Source organism: Melanotaenia boesemani, chromosome 6, assembly GCF_017639745.1.
Source record: "Melanotaenia boesemani isolate fMelBoe1 chromosome 6, fMelBoe1.pri, whole genome shotgun sequence".
Taxonomy (NCBI): Eukaryota; Metazoa; Chordata; class Actinopteri; order Atheriniformes; family Melanotaeniidae; genus Melanotaenia; species Melanotaenia boesemani.
In genome coordinates, this window is record NC_055687.1 from 38,003,240 (window position 1) to 38,018,276 (window position 15,037).

The 15,037-nt window shown below is 42.9% G+C and overlaps 1 protein-coding gene across 1 annotated transcript in view; it reads left to right on the forward strand.

Annotated features, from left to right (window-relative positions):
• znrf2b (zinc and ring finger 2b) overlaps positions 1-13,799 on the forward strand; it is a 48,591-nt gene extending 34,792 nt beyond the window's left edge. The window contains exons 3-4 of the mRNA XM_041988193.1: positions 13,355-13,460; positions 13,557-13,799. Coding sequence (XP_041844127.1) covers positions 13,355-13,460; positions 13,557-13,704 — 254 coding nt within the window. The 3' untranslated portion in view covers positions 13,705-13,799. The remainder of the gene's footprint in view (positions 1-13,354; positions 13,461-13,556) is intronic.
• The last annotated feature ends 1,238 nt before the right edge of the window (positions 13,800-15,037 follow it).

Consider the following 15,037-nt stretch of genomic DNA (forward strand, 5'->3'; position numbering starts at 1 on the left):
AGAGATGAGGAGCAGAGCAGCTGAAAGCTCTGCTCCCATGGTAACAAGGCGGGCTGGGGGGACGATGAGGTGGATGGAGGAGGAGGATCTGAGGGAACGGACTGGTATGGAGACATGGAGGAGATCAGAAAGGTCGGGAGGAGCGAGGTTATGGATGGCCTTGTAGGTGAACAGCAGGATTTTGTAGTGGATGCGGTAGGTGACGGGGAGCCAGTGGAGCTGCTGCAGAACAGGGGTAATGTGATGGGTGGAGGTGGTTCTTGTGATGACCCGGGCTGCTGCATTCTGAACCAGCTGAAGTCTATGAAGAGTTTTTTGGGGAAGACCGAACAGAAGGGAGTTACAGTAGTCGAGACGGGAGGTGACAAGACTGTGAACGAGTATGGCGGCGGTGTGAGGGGGGAGGGAGGGGCGGAGGCGGTTGACATTGCGAAGGTGAAAATATGCTGACCGGGTTATGTTATTGATATGTGATGTGAAAGACAGAGTGCTGTCAAGGATGACACCCAGACTCTTTACCTGAGGGGAGGGGGAAATGGAAGAATCATCAATGGGAATGGAGAAACTGTCAGATTTGGAGAGAGTGGATTTGGTGCCTACTAGTAAAATTTCTGTTTTGCTGCTGTTTAGTTTAAGAAAATTTGAGGTGAACCAGGATTTAATCTCTTGAAGACAATCTGTGAGGGAAGATGGTGGGAGGGTAGAGTTAGGCTTGGTGGAGAGGTAGAGCTGGGTGTCATCCGCATAGCAATGAAAATGTATGTGGTGTTTTCTAAAAATATAACTGAGGGGGAGGAGGTAGATGAGGAACAGCAGGGGCCCAAGGACAGAGCCCTGGGGCCATTGGTGACTGGGAATGACTGGGAGGTAAATGTTTTCAACTGGATGAACTGAGTGCGGCCGGAGATGTATGATTTGAACCAGCTGAGGGGGGTGTGAGTGATGCCGATGGAGGAGAGTCTATCCAGAAGGATGGAGTGGGAAATGGTGTCAAAGGCCGCACTCAGATCAAGGAGGATGAGAATAGATAAGAGACCGGAGTCAGCTGCCAGGAGGAGGTCATTAGTGATTTTAAGTAATGCGGATTCGGTGCTGTGGAGTGGACAGAAACCAGATTGAAAATGCTCATACAGATTGTTGTGGGATAAATGGGCTTGGAGCTGAGAGGCAACTGCTTTTTCTTCATTTGGTAAACATTAGATCCACTTAGTTCTCTGTCCACTCCGTCCTGCCTGTTTCAAATGCTGCACATCCTCCTCTCTGCCGTGTCAACCATGTGCACGGCAGTGGAGAGAGAATGTAACCGAGCTCCGTAGGGTTCGTCTAACTAACGGAGACGGGACATCCCGTTCCACGGAGATCAGTCTTTTATTAACCTAGAACTACAAATCCCACCAGCCTGTGCAACAGCTTTCAGCTTTACAGCAACCAAGAAGGCACATACATCCTCCTCAACCTTATTGGTATTGATATTTGATTTAAATCAGGAGTGTTGAAGCAGGGAAACCTGCAGGATAGCAGCTAGGGCCGGGCAGTATATCAAGATTTTCAACTATACCACAACTTTTCACACACAATATAAAACGAGGGAGTATCATTTATATCCAGATAGCTTGTTTTGAGTTCAAAGTATCTTTTCATTTTGTATTTTGCATAACTATTTTTGTTTGTTCATTGAAAAGTATTTTTCATTCATTTTGTTTGAAAGTATTTAATTTAATATCCAGCTACTCTAATTCCAGGCAGCTGGTTTAATGCTCACTTAATAAAAGTGCATTTAGTCCTCAGAGTTGTAAATTAAAGCTGTCTCTTTGGTTACTTGACTAAAATATTTGATCAAGATATATATTTTATATCATGAATCAGGTAAAAAATATCAAGATATGAAATTTGGTTCATATCACCCAGGCCTAATAGGAGGACCAGAGTATGACACCCTGATCTAGATTCTTTCTGTTAATTCGTTTTTGGTTGTTGGGTTTAAACCTGCACTGAAATGATCGATGGATGATTATATGTTTGAGAAAATTACAAACGGTCAAAGGTCAAAATTTCATAAAAACTAAAGATAGAAAATTTGTTTAAAATCATCCCCCTTTAAAGAAAAAAGTATTGTTGTTTTCATTCAAATTTATTTATTTGTTTATTTGCTGTAATCCCTGATCCCTGCAGATGACAGGACTCAGAGTTGACGTTCATCATGTTAGATGGTAGTAAAACTGGTCTGTCTCAGTCTCTACCATCACCAGTCTCTCTCTACCATCACCAGTCTCTCTCTCTACCATTACCAGTCTCTCTCTACCATCACCAGTCTCTCTCTCTACCATCACCAGTCTCTCTCTACCATCACCAGTCTCTCTCTCTACCATCACCAGTCTCTCTCTACCATCACCAGTCTCTCTCTCTACCATCACCAGTCTCTCTCTCTACCATCACCAGTCTCTCTCTACCATCACCAGTCTCTCTCTCTACCATCACCAGTCTCTCTCTACCATCACCAGTCTCTCAGCAGTGGTGGTGTGTAGCTCTGTGGGGTAAATGTGATGGATATTTTACCCTTTAGCTGATCTACGGAGGTTTCCAGACATTTCTATCCTATCCAGGAGGTTTACAATCCAGCCACTAAATGTAGTTTTATTCAGAGACTCTATCTGGTAAATCCACAATGATCCATGATAACAGCATTATTTATCACATTTCATCATAAAAACATCACCATCACTACTATGTTGCTAAGAGACCTCTATTTGGACCTGGACATGATGATGAAGTCACTTCCTGTCAGACTTTCCACCAATCAGAGAGCTTAGATTGACGGTAACGTCCAATCAGGAGCAGCCAAAGATCAACCAGTGAGCAGAAAGTTCTATGTGTGTGTGAAAAGAAGAAAAATAATGCTCCTCTATGGCTGGAATAAAGCCAAGAAGACGTTTCTGATGCACGGTGGCGCCACAAAGCAGCTGAGCTGGAGTTGGTTTAGTGAGGATAGCAGGTAAATAGTAGCAGGAATAACTGGAAATGAGGAAAAAGTGGAAACATGGAAATAGTTTCTGTTGTGTGTTTGTTTCAATAACAATATTTTTTCTCCTGAAAGCCAAGACTTGAGAGAACGATGAGATGAGAAAAGGTTTGGTCACTGTTGGTCTGTGTGTTATTTCTACAAAGTTCTGTTAGTAATAAATTCTGCTTTTTTCTTCTGGTCGACCTTAATGCTGCTAAATCTATTCATACATTCATTTTACATCATTTTACCTCCCAGTCTGACAGCTGCTACACACTGGTTTATACTGGGATTAAAAACTACTACACACTGGTTTATACTGGGATTAAAAGCTGCTACACACTGGTTTATACTGGGATTAAAAGCTGCTACAGACTGGTTTATACTGGGATTAAAAGCTGCTACAGACTGGTTTATACTGGGATTAAAAGCTGCTACAGACTGGTTTATACTGGGATTAAAGCTTCAGACATTGTTATATTATAAAGGACCTGCAGCCTTGTTTTACTGGTCTCCAGTTGTTTCTTCACCTGACTGCAGGACACAGACTGGCTATAGGTGGAGGCAGAGGAGATGTGGAGCTGCTGGAGCTTTCGAACTTCCGCCTGTCGTCCTCCGTGGACTCTGGATAGAAACATCATAGTGATGAAGCTCAACAACCACAGAATCTAATTGCAGTTTATCATCATGTGTGGCGACACACTTCAGTCTGTAACAAGCTGACTTCCTCTTTCAGAAAACCGATTTCCTGTTCAGCTGGGTCACATGTCTCTGTCTTCCTGTCTGTCAGTGTCATGGTTGTAATCAGTCTGACACTCGATCAGAAAAGAAGACACATTATTACTGTAAGTGAAACCTGAACAGAGATTGGACTCTGAACGTGTCTTATTTTACGACTGCATGTTCACGTGAGGACAGGTACCAGTCTGATCTTGTTTTTACCACAGTGTCTCCAGGGAACAAAAGAAATTTCTGGTTGTTCCATCATTGTCAGGGTTGCATCCAGGGTCATATTTTCATCTAGAAGAAATGTGGCTTTAAATGACCATGTCGGATTTATTTTAAAATACATATCTGCGTGGTGACATCACTTCCTGTTGTGGAACCTGGCAGCTCCCTTGGTCTTAGCGTTAGCTGCTAATGTGAGAGCCTGTCGTTTTAAAGTTAGCTGCTAATGTTAGAGCCCACTGTCTTAGCGTTATCTGCTAATGTGAGAGCCCATGGTTTAAGTGTTAACTGCTAATGTGAGAGCCCATGGTCTTAACGTTAGCTGCTAATGTGAAAGCCTGCCGTTTTAGTGTTAGCTGCTAATGTGAGGGCCCACCGTCTTAGTGTTAGCTGCTAAAGTGAGAGCCCGCAGTCTTAGTGTAAGCTGCTAAAGTGAGACCCCGCAGTCTTAGCGTTAGCTGCTAATGGGAGCACCCACCGTCTTAGTGTTAGCTGCTAAAGTGAGAGCCCGCAGTCTTAGTGTAAGCTGCTAAAGTGAGAGCCCGCAGTCTTAGCGTTAGCTGCTAATGTGAGAGCCCGCGGTCTTAGCGTTAGCTGCTAATATGAGAGCCTGCGGTCTTAGTGTTAGCTGCTAATATGAGAGCCTGCGGTCTTAGTGTTAGCTGCAAATATGAGAGCACCCACCGTCTTAGTGTTAGCTGCTAAAGTGAGAGCCCGCAGTCTTAGCTTTAGCTGCTAAAGTGAGAGCTCACAGTCTTAGCGTTAGTTGCCAAAGTGAGCGGTAATACGCTGCAAAATATTTTACAGCTAAATAAATCCACACCGGTGAATGAAAACATCTGAATGTGACGTCATCTTGGCAAGAGAAGCTGATTGGACGGAGGCAACACAGGAAGCCAGTTGTGTGTATATATGCTAAGATCTCACTGAGCCTCGGTAAGTCACGCAAGATTAGTCACAACATTGAAATGTATAAAAAATGGATATTCAAGTTTTATGAATTGATATTGGATTTTTTTTCATCTGAATCGATTCAATTCGATAATTTCTAATAATGGATTTTGTGAACCCAACCCTAGTGCTGTACCGGCAGCTTTATCGCTAAGTGTAGAATCACCTCCTGATATTTCCTGGGTTTTCTGTCACTGAGTCAGCCATAAAACAAACAGGAAGTGGTAACTTACCACACACATAAGACAGATGTTTCCACCATGTGGCAGAAGTTTCACAACCTTAGCTCGGATTTACAACCTGCTGAGAAACACTGAGACGAGTCGCTCTTGCTAGTCCTCTTCCTCTCCCTCCTCCTCCTCCTCCTCCTCGGTCTGCAGGGGTCTGAATGTTTCTGTCAGGAACCAGAATGGCATTTTTTGAATGCCAGATTCACTTTATTTAGACTGAAGGCACCCAGTCAGCATTTACTGGTACATTTGACCACAACACACTTGGACCAGTACGATCCAACCCACAGACAGAGCTGGAGGCCCCCGGCTTTAAGCTGTTTCTCAACCTGATTACAAGTGACATTGAGGTGAGGAGGCAGAGGTGCAGTAGGAGAGGGAGGGAGAGAGGGTGGTGTGGCTTGCTCCTGACCAGTTAGAAGGGGGCTGTTAAAAACATTCATCTTGTCGGCCTTGTCCTCATCGCCCTCAGCTCCTCCGCTGCTGGATGGCCGGAAACCAGTGATGGTCTTCATCCCACTCCAAACCTCTCATGTTCTGCTGGAGTTTCCCCTCCAGCTTTCTCCTGTAATTGTCCTTAGCCTCCCTGATCTTGACTCTCAGGGCCCGTCCCCACGATGAAGTATTTCAGCAATCCACCCTTTCATCCCCACGAAGCAGGGATGAGCCTCCATGAAACCGACCAGGTCTGAAGGTACCAAGGTGGACGGATGGTGACAAGATGGTGAAGCCTTTCTTCTAGTTTTCGCCACCATTTTCACACCTGAACCGGCTTCAGTGCCATGTGGACATAGTCTCAGTAAGCTCTGGATCGTTCTCACCTCACCATAGAGTGGAAGTCACCCGAGATCACAACGACAAAAGCCAACTTTAACCCGAAGATGGACATTCTCACTCTGAACACAAACTATACGTGAGAATCAGCGTCCATCTGTAGTTCTTTCTGTTTTTCTCTAGGATTAGCTGTTCTTCCTGGGCTCCGCCATTATAATCTAATGAGACCAGCAGCCTAGACTAAAAAATTCATTTATTCCGGCTTCCATTGGCTTAATGAATAGTGGGTGTTTAAATTAACCTGTGTGATGTTGTTGTTTTGTTTTGTTTGCTTGTTTTATTTTTAAATTGAATGTGGCGTCATTTTCATTGTCATTGCTGGCTGCACAACAAATTGCCCCTCAAGGGGATAATAAAGTTTTCTAATTCTAATTCTAATTCTATACGATATATATAAAAAATAGTGCTGGCCACGTTAACGTGTTAATCGCGCGTTAATACAACGATTAATTGAAACCGTTAATTTTTTTAATCGCACCTTAAAGTTGTTTTTTTTCTGGCCGCTGGCTTTGACCACCCAAACATGGCGTCCGTGTCTCTCTTCCCTGCTACAGCGGTGATGATGTAATCAGGAGAGAGCGGGTTTATTAACATGAAGAGACGTTTTCTGGCTGGAACTTAAGAAAGAAGAAGAAGAACCGACGTTTCTCTTTGTCTAAACCTGCAGATGGTAGAACATCATGGTTTTTGGACGGGAAAATGCTCCCAAAAGTCATCGAGAAACTTTCTATATTTTTTTTTAATAAATGCGGTTTTAATTTAGGCCAGACAGCCTAGACAGCCTAAACATGCTTTCTGACTTTTACAAACTTGCAGCATAAATCGGGTCTTCTTCTGTCTCTGGTTCGGTGAATCTTGGTCGTAGCGAGATGAAACTTCCAGCTGTGGAATCTGTGAGATGTGAGCTTTCAGTAGAGGAGCCGTTTGTTCGTGTTCATGGGGAAACATCATCTGTGTTTACATGTTTTTTCGGACTTTGTGTACCTGAGGGGTATTGCACGAAACCAAGATAAGGGATTAAGCCGGGATATGTTGGTTATCCTGGCTGAATTTAGCCCTAAGTCGGTTGCATGAACGCAGCTCAAACTAATCCCGGCCAAGTTACTGTGGTGATTTATCCGCTGCAGCTAGCCTGCTCCAGACCAGGCTAACTGCTCAGGCTAAGATTAATCCTAGCGAGTCACCTGCATGTCCAACGTCAATTCTATGAGGAATTAATGTGTTTTACAGCATGTCCATGGTCTTCCTAAGTATGGCGCGTCATTTTAATCATCCAGTATTAAAATATTACAAATACAGTCGCTGTACATTTAATCCAAATCTGTTCGTAATCGCAACAGCCTTTTTATATGGATTCGAGTTGCAGTATTATTATTCTATTCTATTCTACAGTCATTTAGCAGACGCTTTTATCCAAAGCGACTTACATTTGAGAGTAAGAACAACACAAGCATGAATTCAAACAAGATGGGACGTCATAATTAAGTGTTAGTCAGACCGCTTTTGAGTCCAGTTAGACCCAGGTGCTGTCGTGTAGTGCTAGTGCAGTGCATATAATTTATTTATTTATTTATTTTTTTTAGTCATTTTATTTAAATACAGGATCACGATTTCATCCCACAATATCAACTTGGTCATAAGTGCATGATTTCATCAGACCAAGTGTTATATTGCTATGCTAATGAAGACTGCTCGTCAAATTGCTGTCAGAGGTTTTATAAATATGTGTTTTATTGCATTAATTGAGATTACAAAACACAGCGGATGAGGTTACAAAGGTGTATTCAAAGAAATCCGTGACGAGGGCAATGTAGAATATTCTGGTCCAACTCCCCTTCACCTGTTCCCGCTTTATAATGGCTTGCCCTTTTTGGATGAGGATGTGCTGGACGAGGAAGCCCGCATCCTCAGAAGAGCATTCAGACGTGAACGAGTCTTCAGGGACAGGTCAGATCCTCTGGCCTTTGGAGATGACTATGTCATTGAGAGATACAGATTTTCGGGTGATGGACTAAGATATTTATGTAGGCTGCTGAGTCCAAAAATACAGCACCAGACAGCGTGAAGCCATGCCCTCACTGTACCACAGATGATCTGTGTCACATTGAGATGGCTTGCGAGTGGGAGCTTCCTTTATTCTGTTGGGGATGCAGAGAACCTCAATAAAGGAACCATTTGCCGGACAATCAGATGCGTTTGTCTGGCGCTGAAATCATTCAGCAATATATTCATCACCTTCCCTGGCCACAGAAGACCCCTCTACATCAAGGAGGAGTTTTACAAGATTGCAGGTAACCTCAATTTTAATGTGCACCCATTAGTTTCTAAGTATATCTGTCACAGTTGGATACTCACTATTTTTTGTTACAGCTTTCCCTAACATCATTGGGGCAGTGGATTGCACACACATAAGAATCAGACGCCCCTCAGGTGAACATGAGGGAGATTACATTAACAGGAAATCCTTCCACAGCATCAATGTTCAGGTAAGAGTGATTTGTGGTTATGACCTACATGAATCTGTTCTGTGCATTTAATGACCTTAATAGGCTACAACTAAATATTTCAGATGATCTGTGATGCTGACTGCCTTGTGAGCAATTTAGAGGCGAAGTGGCCTGGCTCAGTGCATGACTCTAGAGTCTTTCGGGCTAGTCCAATTTATGAGAGACTTTCACAAAGTAGCCCACACATTTGTACTGTAAGCACCTTGGACATTGTGTGTGTAACTCTGTTTTCTAACTTATATTTTGTATTATCAGGTGAATTCTCTGGTGTGCTGCTGGGCGATAAAGGATACGCCTGTGAGTCATTCCTCTTGACTCCCCTTGCAGATCCCCAAACCCCACCACAGCAGGCCTACAACCATGCACACACCAAGACAAGGGCTCGAATCGAGATGACCTTCGGCCTTCTGAAATCTCGGTTTCAGTGCCTGCACCACCTGAGGGTTTCCCCGGACAGAGCCTGTGATGTTATTGCTGCATGCGTAGTACTGCATAACATTGCAGGCCTAAGAAAGGAGAGACCCCCCCCCCCGAGTGGCTGTTGATGTTGACTGGGAAAATGCTCCCATCTTCCCGGACAACATTAATGGCAGACTTGTCAGGGAGCAATATATTGCAGGTTTCTTCACTTAATTTTTGGATTTAGCCCCTTTATTTAATAAAAGAGCTTTTCCTGTGTGAGCATTTTGTTTAGCACTGGTGGTTCTTTGAAATTCTTTTACATTCATGAAAAGAGGACGGACACCAATGTTCTAGTTCTTTTTTTTTTTTATTAAGCAGTCATTTGTCTTGGTTGCTTGGATCCTACGACAGCAAAACTAACAAGGATTAAAACACTGTATTGCAGATATGGTTACTGTGTGCATTGAAACACTCACTTCTCTTTCTAGTTTCTGGATTTCCAGGTCCAGTTTTCTGAGTGTCCGGCGTTTAATCTCTAGATCCAGCTCTATTCCTTGGAGCTTTCTCTTTTTGAGTCAGCTTTTAACATCTGCCAGCTCTATCTCTCTCTCCAGGTGCCCTGAATAAAGCGTTCTGACAGTTTGTGAGGTCTGTAAAGGAAATGTCAGTTAGCACAGCAGGATTTGTGCATAACGTAGATGTACTTTAGCCAATACTCACAATGTTACCAGGCCGCTTAGGAGACTGTGCAGCATCCGGGTCCTGCTACACATTTTCTATTAGCACCACATCACTGACTTCATATCCTTCATGGAATAAATAAGCAGGCCAATCCCATAAAACTAACATGTCTCAAGCCTTCTGGACTCCACTGACACAGTCTCCTCATCTGCAGATGTGCATTCTGCAGCTGCAGATGTGCCTTCCCCCTGCCGTATACATGCAGCGAGAGGACTCGGATTAAGATTTCACAGAACATACCAAGCCTGTGATTTCGAGACACTGTACTAACCGGATCATCTTCTGGTGGCTCCAAAAGTGTAATTATGTTCCCAGACACTGCAAGGTTATCCAAAGTCAGACACTATATTATATTTGATTGTGTTCCATGTGCAGTAGAATTGCAGTACGTGATGTACCTTGTATGAAGCGGACAGTTTCTGTGGCTGGGACAGAGTCAGTTATTGTCCCTCCCTGGATCCCCTCCATCACTGGCCTCCCTTTATTTAAATGGAGGCCAGTTCCTCTGCTGGAGTCACATCCTGGCTTGGTGGGCCGCCCCCTGTGCCAGTTCTATAGGCCTTTTTTTAACTGCTACAATCATACAGACATTGAACATGTCAGCTCATCTATTCACCTCATTTGTTCACAGTTATCTACTTTGGAGTCACTTACCAGCCTGCAAAATGTTCTTATATTTAATTTTTTCTTGCTGCCAGGTCCTTTTATGGCCAGACAGGTTTGTCCTTTATGAAGGACAGAAAGATAAAATAGATAAAAACGTAACATGAGGAAAATAGATTAAATGACACATTGTGGATGATTGTTTGCACCTAATCATACTCTACATTTCCTGAGTAACATGCACCTGCTTGTCACTCTTAAAGTATACAACAGTTAGTGGATTTGAAAAGTAACTCCTTTAATTGTAGCCTAATTATGACAGTTCCAGTGGAGCACTGTTTATTAATTGTACAGTTTTTGACTACTTACGCATTGAGCCGGTCGGCTATTGTCTGCCAGGCTCTCTCGCGTTCTTTACTTATGGCATTGGTATTGCCTTTTTTCCTTATAATATCCTTAACTTCGTCAGAGAACTCCGTCAGGAGCTGTTATTCAGCGGCCGTGACGTAGGACGCGCGACTTTTATCCATTTCCCCATCGGTGATTCTGTGAGCGATCACGAGGTCTGCTTCAGTATGCCGTGCACACGCACATATCCCAACTATCTTCACCTGGCTTAACATAGCCGCACCTTCTCATCCTGGCTCAGCAAACGTGCAACCAATTAAGCCAGGATAGGCCGCGCAAGCTAGGTCAAGCTGGGCTTGCTTAATTATCCTGGATTTCTTTATTCTGGTTTCGTGCAATACCCCTCTGGTCTTTTAATCCAGCCCTTTTCTCACATTTCTCATTGTTTTGTTTTTTTTCTTCTTTTTTGGGGGTCCCAGTCTCACTGATCCTATCCTAAGGGGTGGAGCTTGACACACTGCAGTCCTCTGATTGGTGGAAAGATTCATGACTTCATGTGTGACTCAGTAATCGGAAGAAAGCAGGAACAGCTCCATGGTCAAATATACAAAGGATTTATTGTTATTTAAAGCCACATGAGAAGAAGAAAGAGGACAAACCTGCTGGATCTCCACTTTCCTCCTCCTTGGTTGGTACGTTTGGCTGAAGAAATGCAGCAGCAATCAGGGCTTACTGAACCAACCCGTTCTGACCCAGGCTGGAGACGTTGGTGGGAATGGGACTAAAATCTGAGTGGAAAAGGGTGGAGTGCCTCCTCCAGGTTGGGAATATGTTTTTTGCCTCAAACAGAGGAGTTTAAGGAGTTTACTGACTACAGCGAAACATTTCCAGGACTGTGAACATCCAGCTGACGTCCTGATGGACTAAAGCTGTTGTTCATGTAAAAAGAGAGTTGATGTTTTCAGCGTGCATGCAGACTGTCAATACATTAGAGATGTTTTTGCCCTCAGCTGAGCTGTATACCATGTGCTCCAGCCCATAATAACAAGCTTTTGCAGGCCTATGTGGGTTAATCCAAGGTTACGTCAGCCCAGTCCTAATGACTGTGTGTTTTGCTGCAGGTGATGGGTTTATGGTGACTTCCACTTAAGAGACAGACCAATGCTATTCATAGCAGGCTGGGATGAAAGCAGCTCCACCCTCACACTGACAGAGGTGGAGGTTTCTGCTGCTGGCTCACCACAATATGAGGCCGAGATTTGACACTGTCCCCACAGAGCAATGAGGGGAAGGCATGGGGGGGTTTCACAGTAACTACTGTTTACAGACCAACTGATGCAGGAACATCTTCAGTAACATTATTTAAAGAGGGAGTATTTATTTAAATGATGTAATTTGATTTACTTTCTTTGTGCCAGGAAAACATTTGTGAGATAAAACGTTGTCAATTCTACAGACATCATGTAATGTGACTGTCCCATCGCCAGCATTCACCCAGCATCACCCACCAGCTCCAGCACCAGCTGTTCACGTGGGTGATCACGCTCATCGGTCCCGACTCCAGACAGACGAGTGTAAAAATGGAGGATGTAAAAGTTAGAAGGTGTGAAGTTGGCTGATAAAGCTTGTGTTTTGATTACAAGTATTTATCCAGAAGTGAGTAAAAACCTACAATACAGGATTATTATATATAGGAGATGGTGATTGACTTCCGGAGAAGGACACTACCCCACACACCGGTGGACATCCAGGGGAAGGACATTGACCGGGTGGACAGTTTCAAGTACCTGGGTGTTCACCTCAACAGTAAACTGGACTGGTCACACCACACAGACGCCCTGTACAAGAAGGGCCAGAGTCGCCTCCACCTCCTGAGGAGACTGAGGTCCTTTGGAGTATGCAGGCCTCTGCTAAGGACATTTTATGTCTCTGTGGTAGCCTCTGCTGTTCTCTACGCCGTTGTCTGCTGGGGAGCGAGCAGCACTGACCGGGACAGGAAGAGACTGAACAAGCTGGTCAGGAGGGCCAGCTCTGTCCTGGGCTGCCCGCTGGACTCTGTGGAGGAGGTGGGTGAGAGGAGGATGTTGGCCAAGCTCACATCCATCATGGACACCACCTCTCACCCGCTGCACCAGACTGTGGAGGGGCTGAGCAGCTCCTTCAGCAGCAGACTGAGACACCCTCAGTGTAGGAAGGAGCTACCGCAGGTCCTTCATTCCCACTGCTGTCAGACTGTACAACTTATCTGTATAGTCATAATACTGTGTAATATTTATTTATATTTTACTGTGCAATACCCCCCATTATCAATATCATCATATTCTTTATATCCCACCATCACCATGTAAATATGTATATAGTCTGTGAAGTTGTTATATTTTATATATATATATATAGTATATATATATATCTTTTATATTTATAATGGTACATATTTTTGCTTTTCTTAGACTTTTTTTTTTTTCTTGTAAATAATTTATATTGCACCTTCTTGCTGTGATGCATGTTCACCTTATTCTGTCTTTCTGCACTTTATTCTGTAACAAGAGCTGCTGTAACAAGTGAATTTCTCCACTGTGAGATAATAAAGTCTAATCTAATCTAATCTAATCTATCCTAAAAAACGATCTGTTTTTATTCCATTTGGTTTATGTTTTACATCATGTAACCACTTTTTTCCTTAATTCTACACCCCTCCCCCCATTTACTTACTGAAGGTTGCCGCCATTTTTCTAGTCTGTGCAGCACGGCCCCCTCCTGATTCGTACCTGTGGTGTCATGTCTTACAGAGGACGTCCTGACTAAGGATGCAGGAGAATGTGCGATCTGCCTGGAGGATCTGCAGCAAGGGGATACCATCGCCCGCCTGCCCTGCCTCTGCATCTACCATAAAGGGTTGGCAGCTTCTGTCTTCGTGCCCACCTGTTTTTAGTCTAATCTGGACATTAAGCTAATAACTCCCTCTAAATGTTTTATTATTGGACACTAAAGGTTCAGGATCCACCTAAAAACAACCATCATCTACACTTTCTTTGATCCAGTTCTGGGTCACAAGGGGCAGAGCCTGTCCATGCTGATAATGGCACCTGAGATAGACTCCGCCCCCCACATGGTCCTGAACTGGATAAAGCAGGTGTAGTTAATGGGTGTTGTTTACCATCGTTATGAGAGTCCCCTGTACCGGGTTCCACATGGGATCCAACAGTCCAGATGTTTCCTGCACTTAAAGATACTTTACTCATTCCTAGTAATACTTTACTCATTCCTAGGATTACTTTACTCATTCCTAAGATTACTTTACTCATTCCTAGCATTACTTTACTGATTCCTAGGATCACTTTACTCATTCCTAGTAATACTTTACTCATTCGTAGTTTGACTTTACTCATTCCTAGGATTACTTTGCTCATTCCTAGGATTACTTTACTCATTCCTAGTAATACGATACTCATTCCTAGTAATACTTTACTCATTCCTAGTAATACGATACTCATTCCTAGGATGACTTTACTCATTCCTAGTAATACTTTACTCATTCCTAGTAATATTTTGCTCATTCCTAGGATTACTTTACTCATTCCTAGTAATACTTTACTCATTCCTAGGATTACTTTACTCATTCCTAGTAATACTTTTCTCATTCCTAGGATTACTGTACTCATTCCTAGTAATACTTTACTCATTCCTAGGATTGCTTTGCTCATTCCTAGGATTACTTTACTCATTCCTAGTAATACTTTACTCATTCCTAGGATTGCTTTGCTCATTCCTAGGAATATTTTACTCATTCCTAGGATTACTGTACTCATTCCTAGTAATACTTTACTCATTCCTAGGATTGCTTTGCTCATTCCTAGGATTACTGTACTCATTCCTAGTAATACTTTACTCATTCCTAGGATTGCTTTGCTCATTCCTAGGATTACTTTACTCATTCCTAGTAATACTTTACTCATTCCTAGTGATACTTTACTCATTCCTAGTAATACTTTACTCATTCATAGGATTACTGTACTCATTCCTAGTAACACTTTACTCATTCCTAGTAATATTTACTCATTCTTAGGATTACTTTACTCATTCCTAGTAATACTTTGCTCATTCCTAGGATTGCTTTACTCATTCCTAGTAATACTTTACTCATTCCTAGGATTACTTTACTCATTCCTAGGATTATTTTACTCATTCCTAGTAATACTTTGCTCATTCCGAGGATTACTTTGCTCATTCCTAGGATTACTTTACTCATTCCTAGTAATACGATACTCATTCCTAGTAATACGATACTCATTCCTAGGATTACTTTAGTCATTCCTAGTAATACTTTACTCATACCTAGTAATACGATACTCATTCCTAGGATTACTTTACTCATTCCTAGTAAAACGATACTCATTGCTAGGATTACTTTACTCATTCCTAGTAATACTTTACTCATTCCTAGTAATGTTTACCAATTCCTAGTAATACTT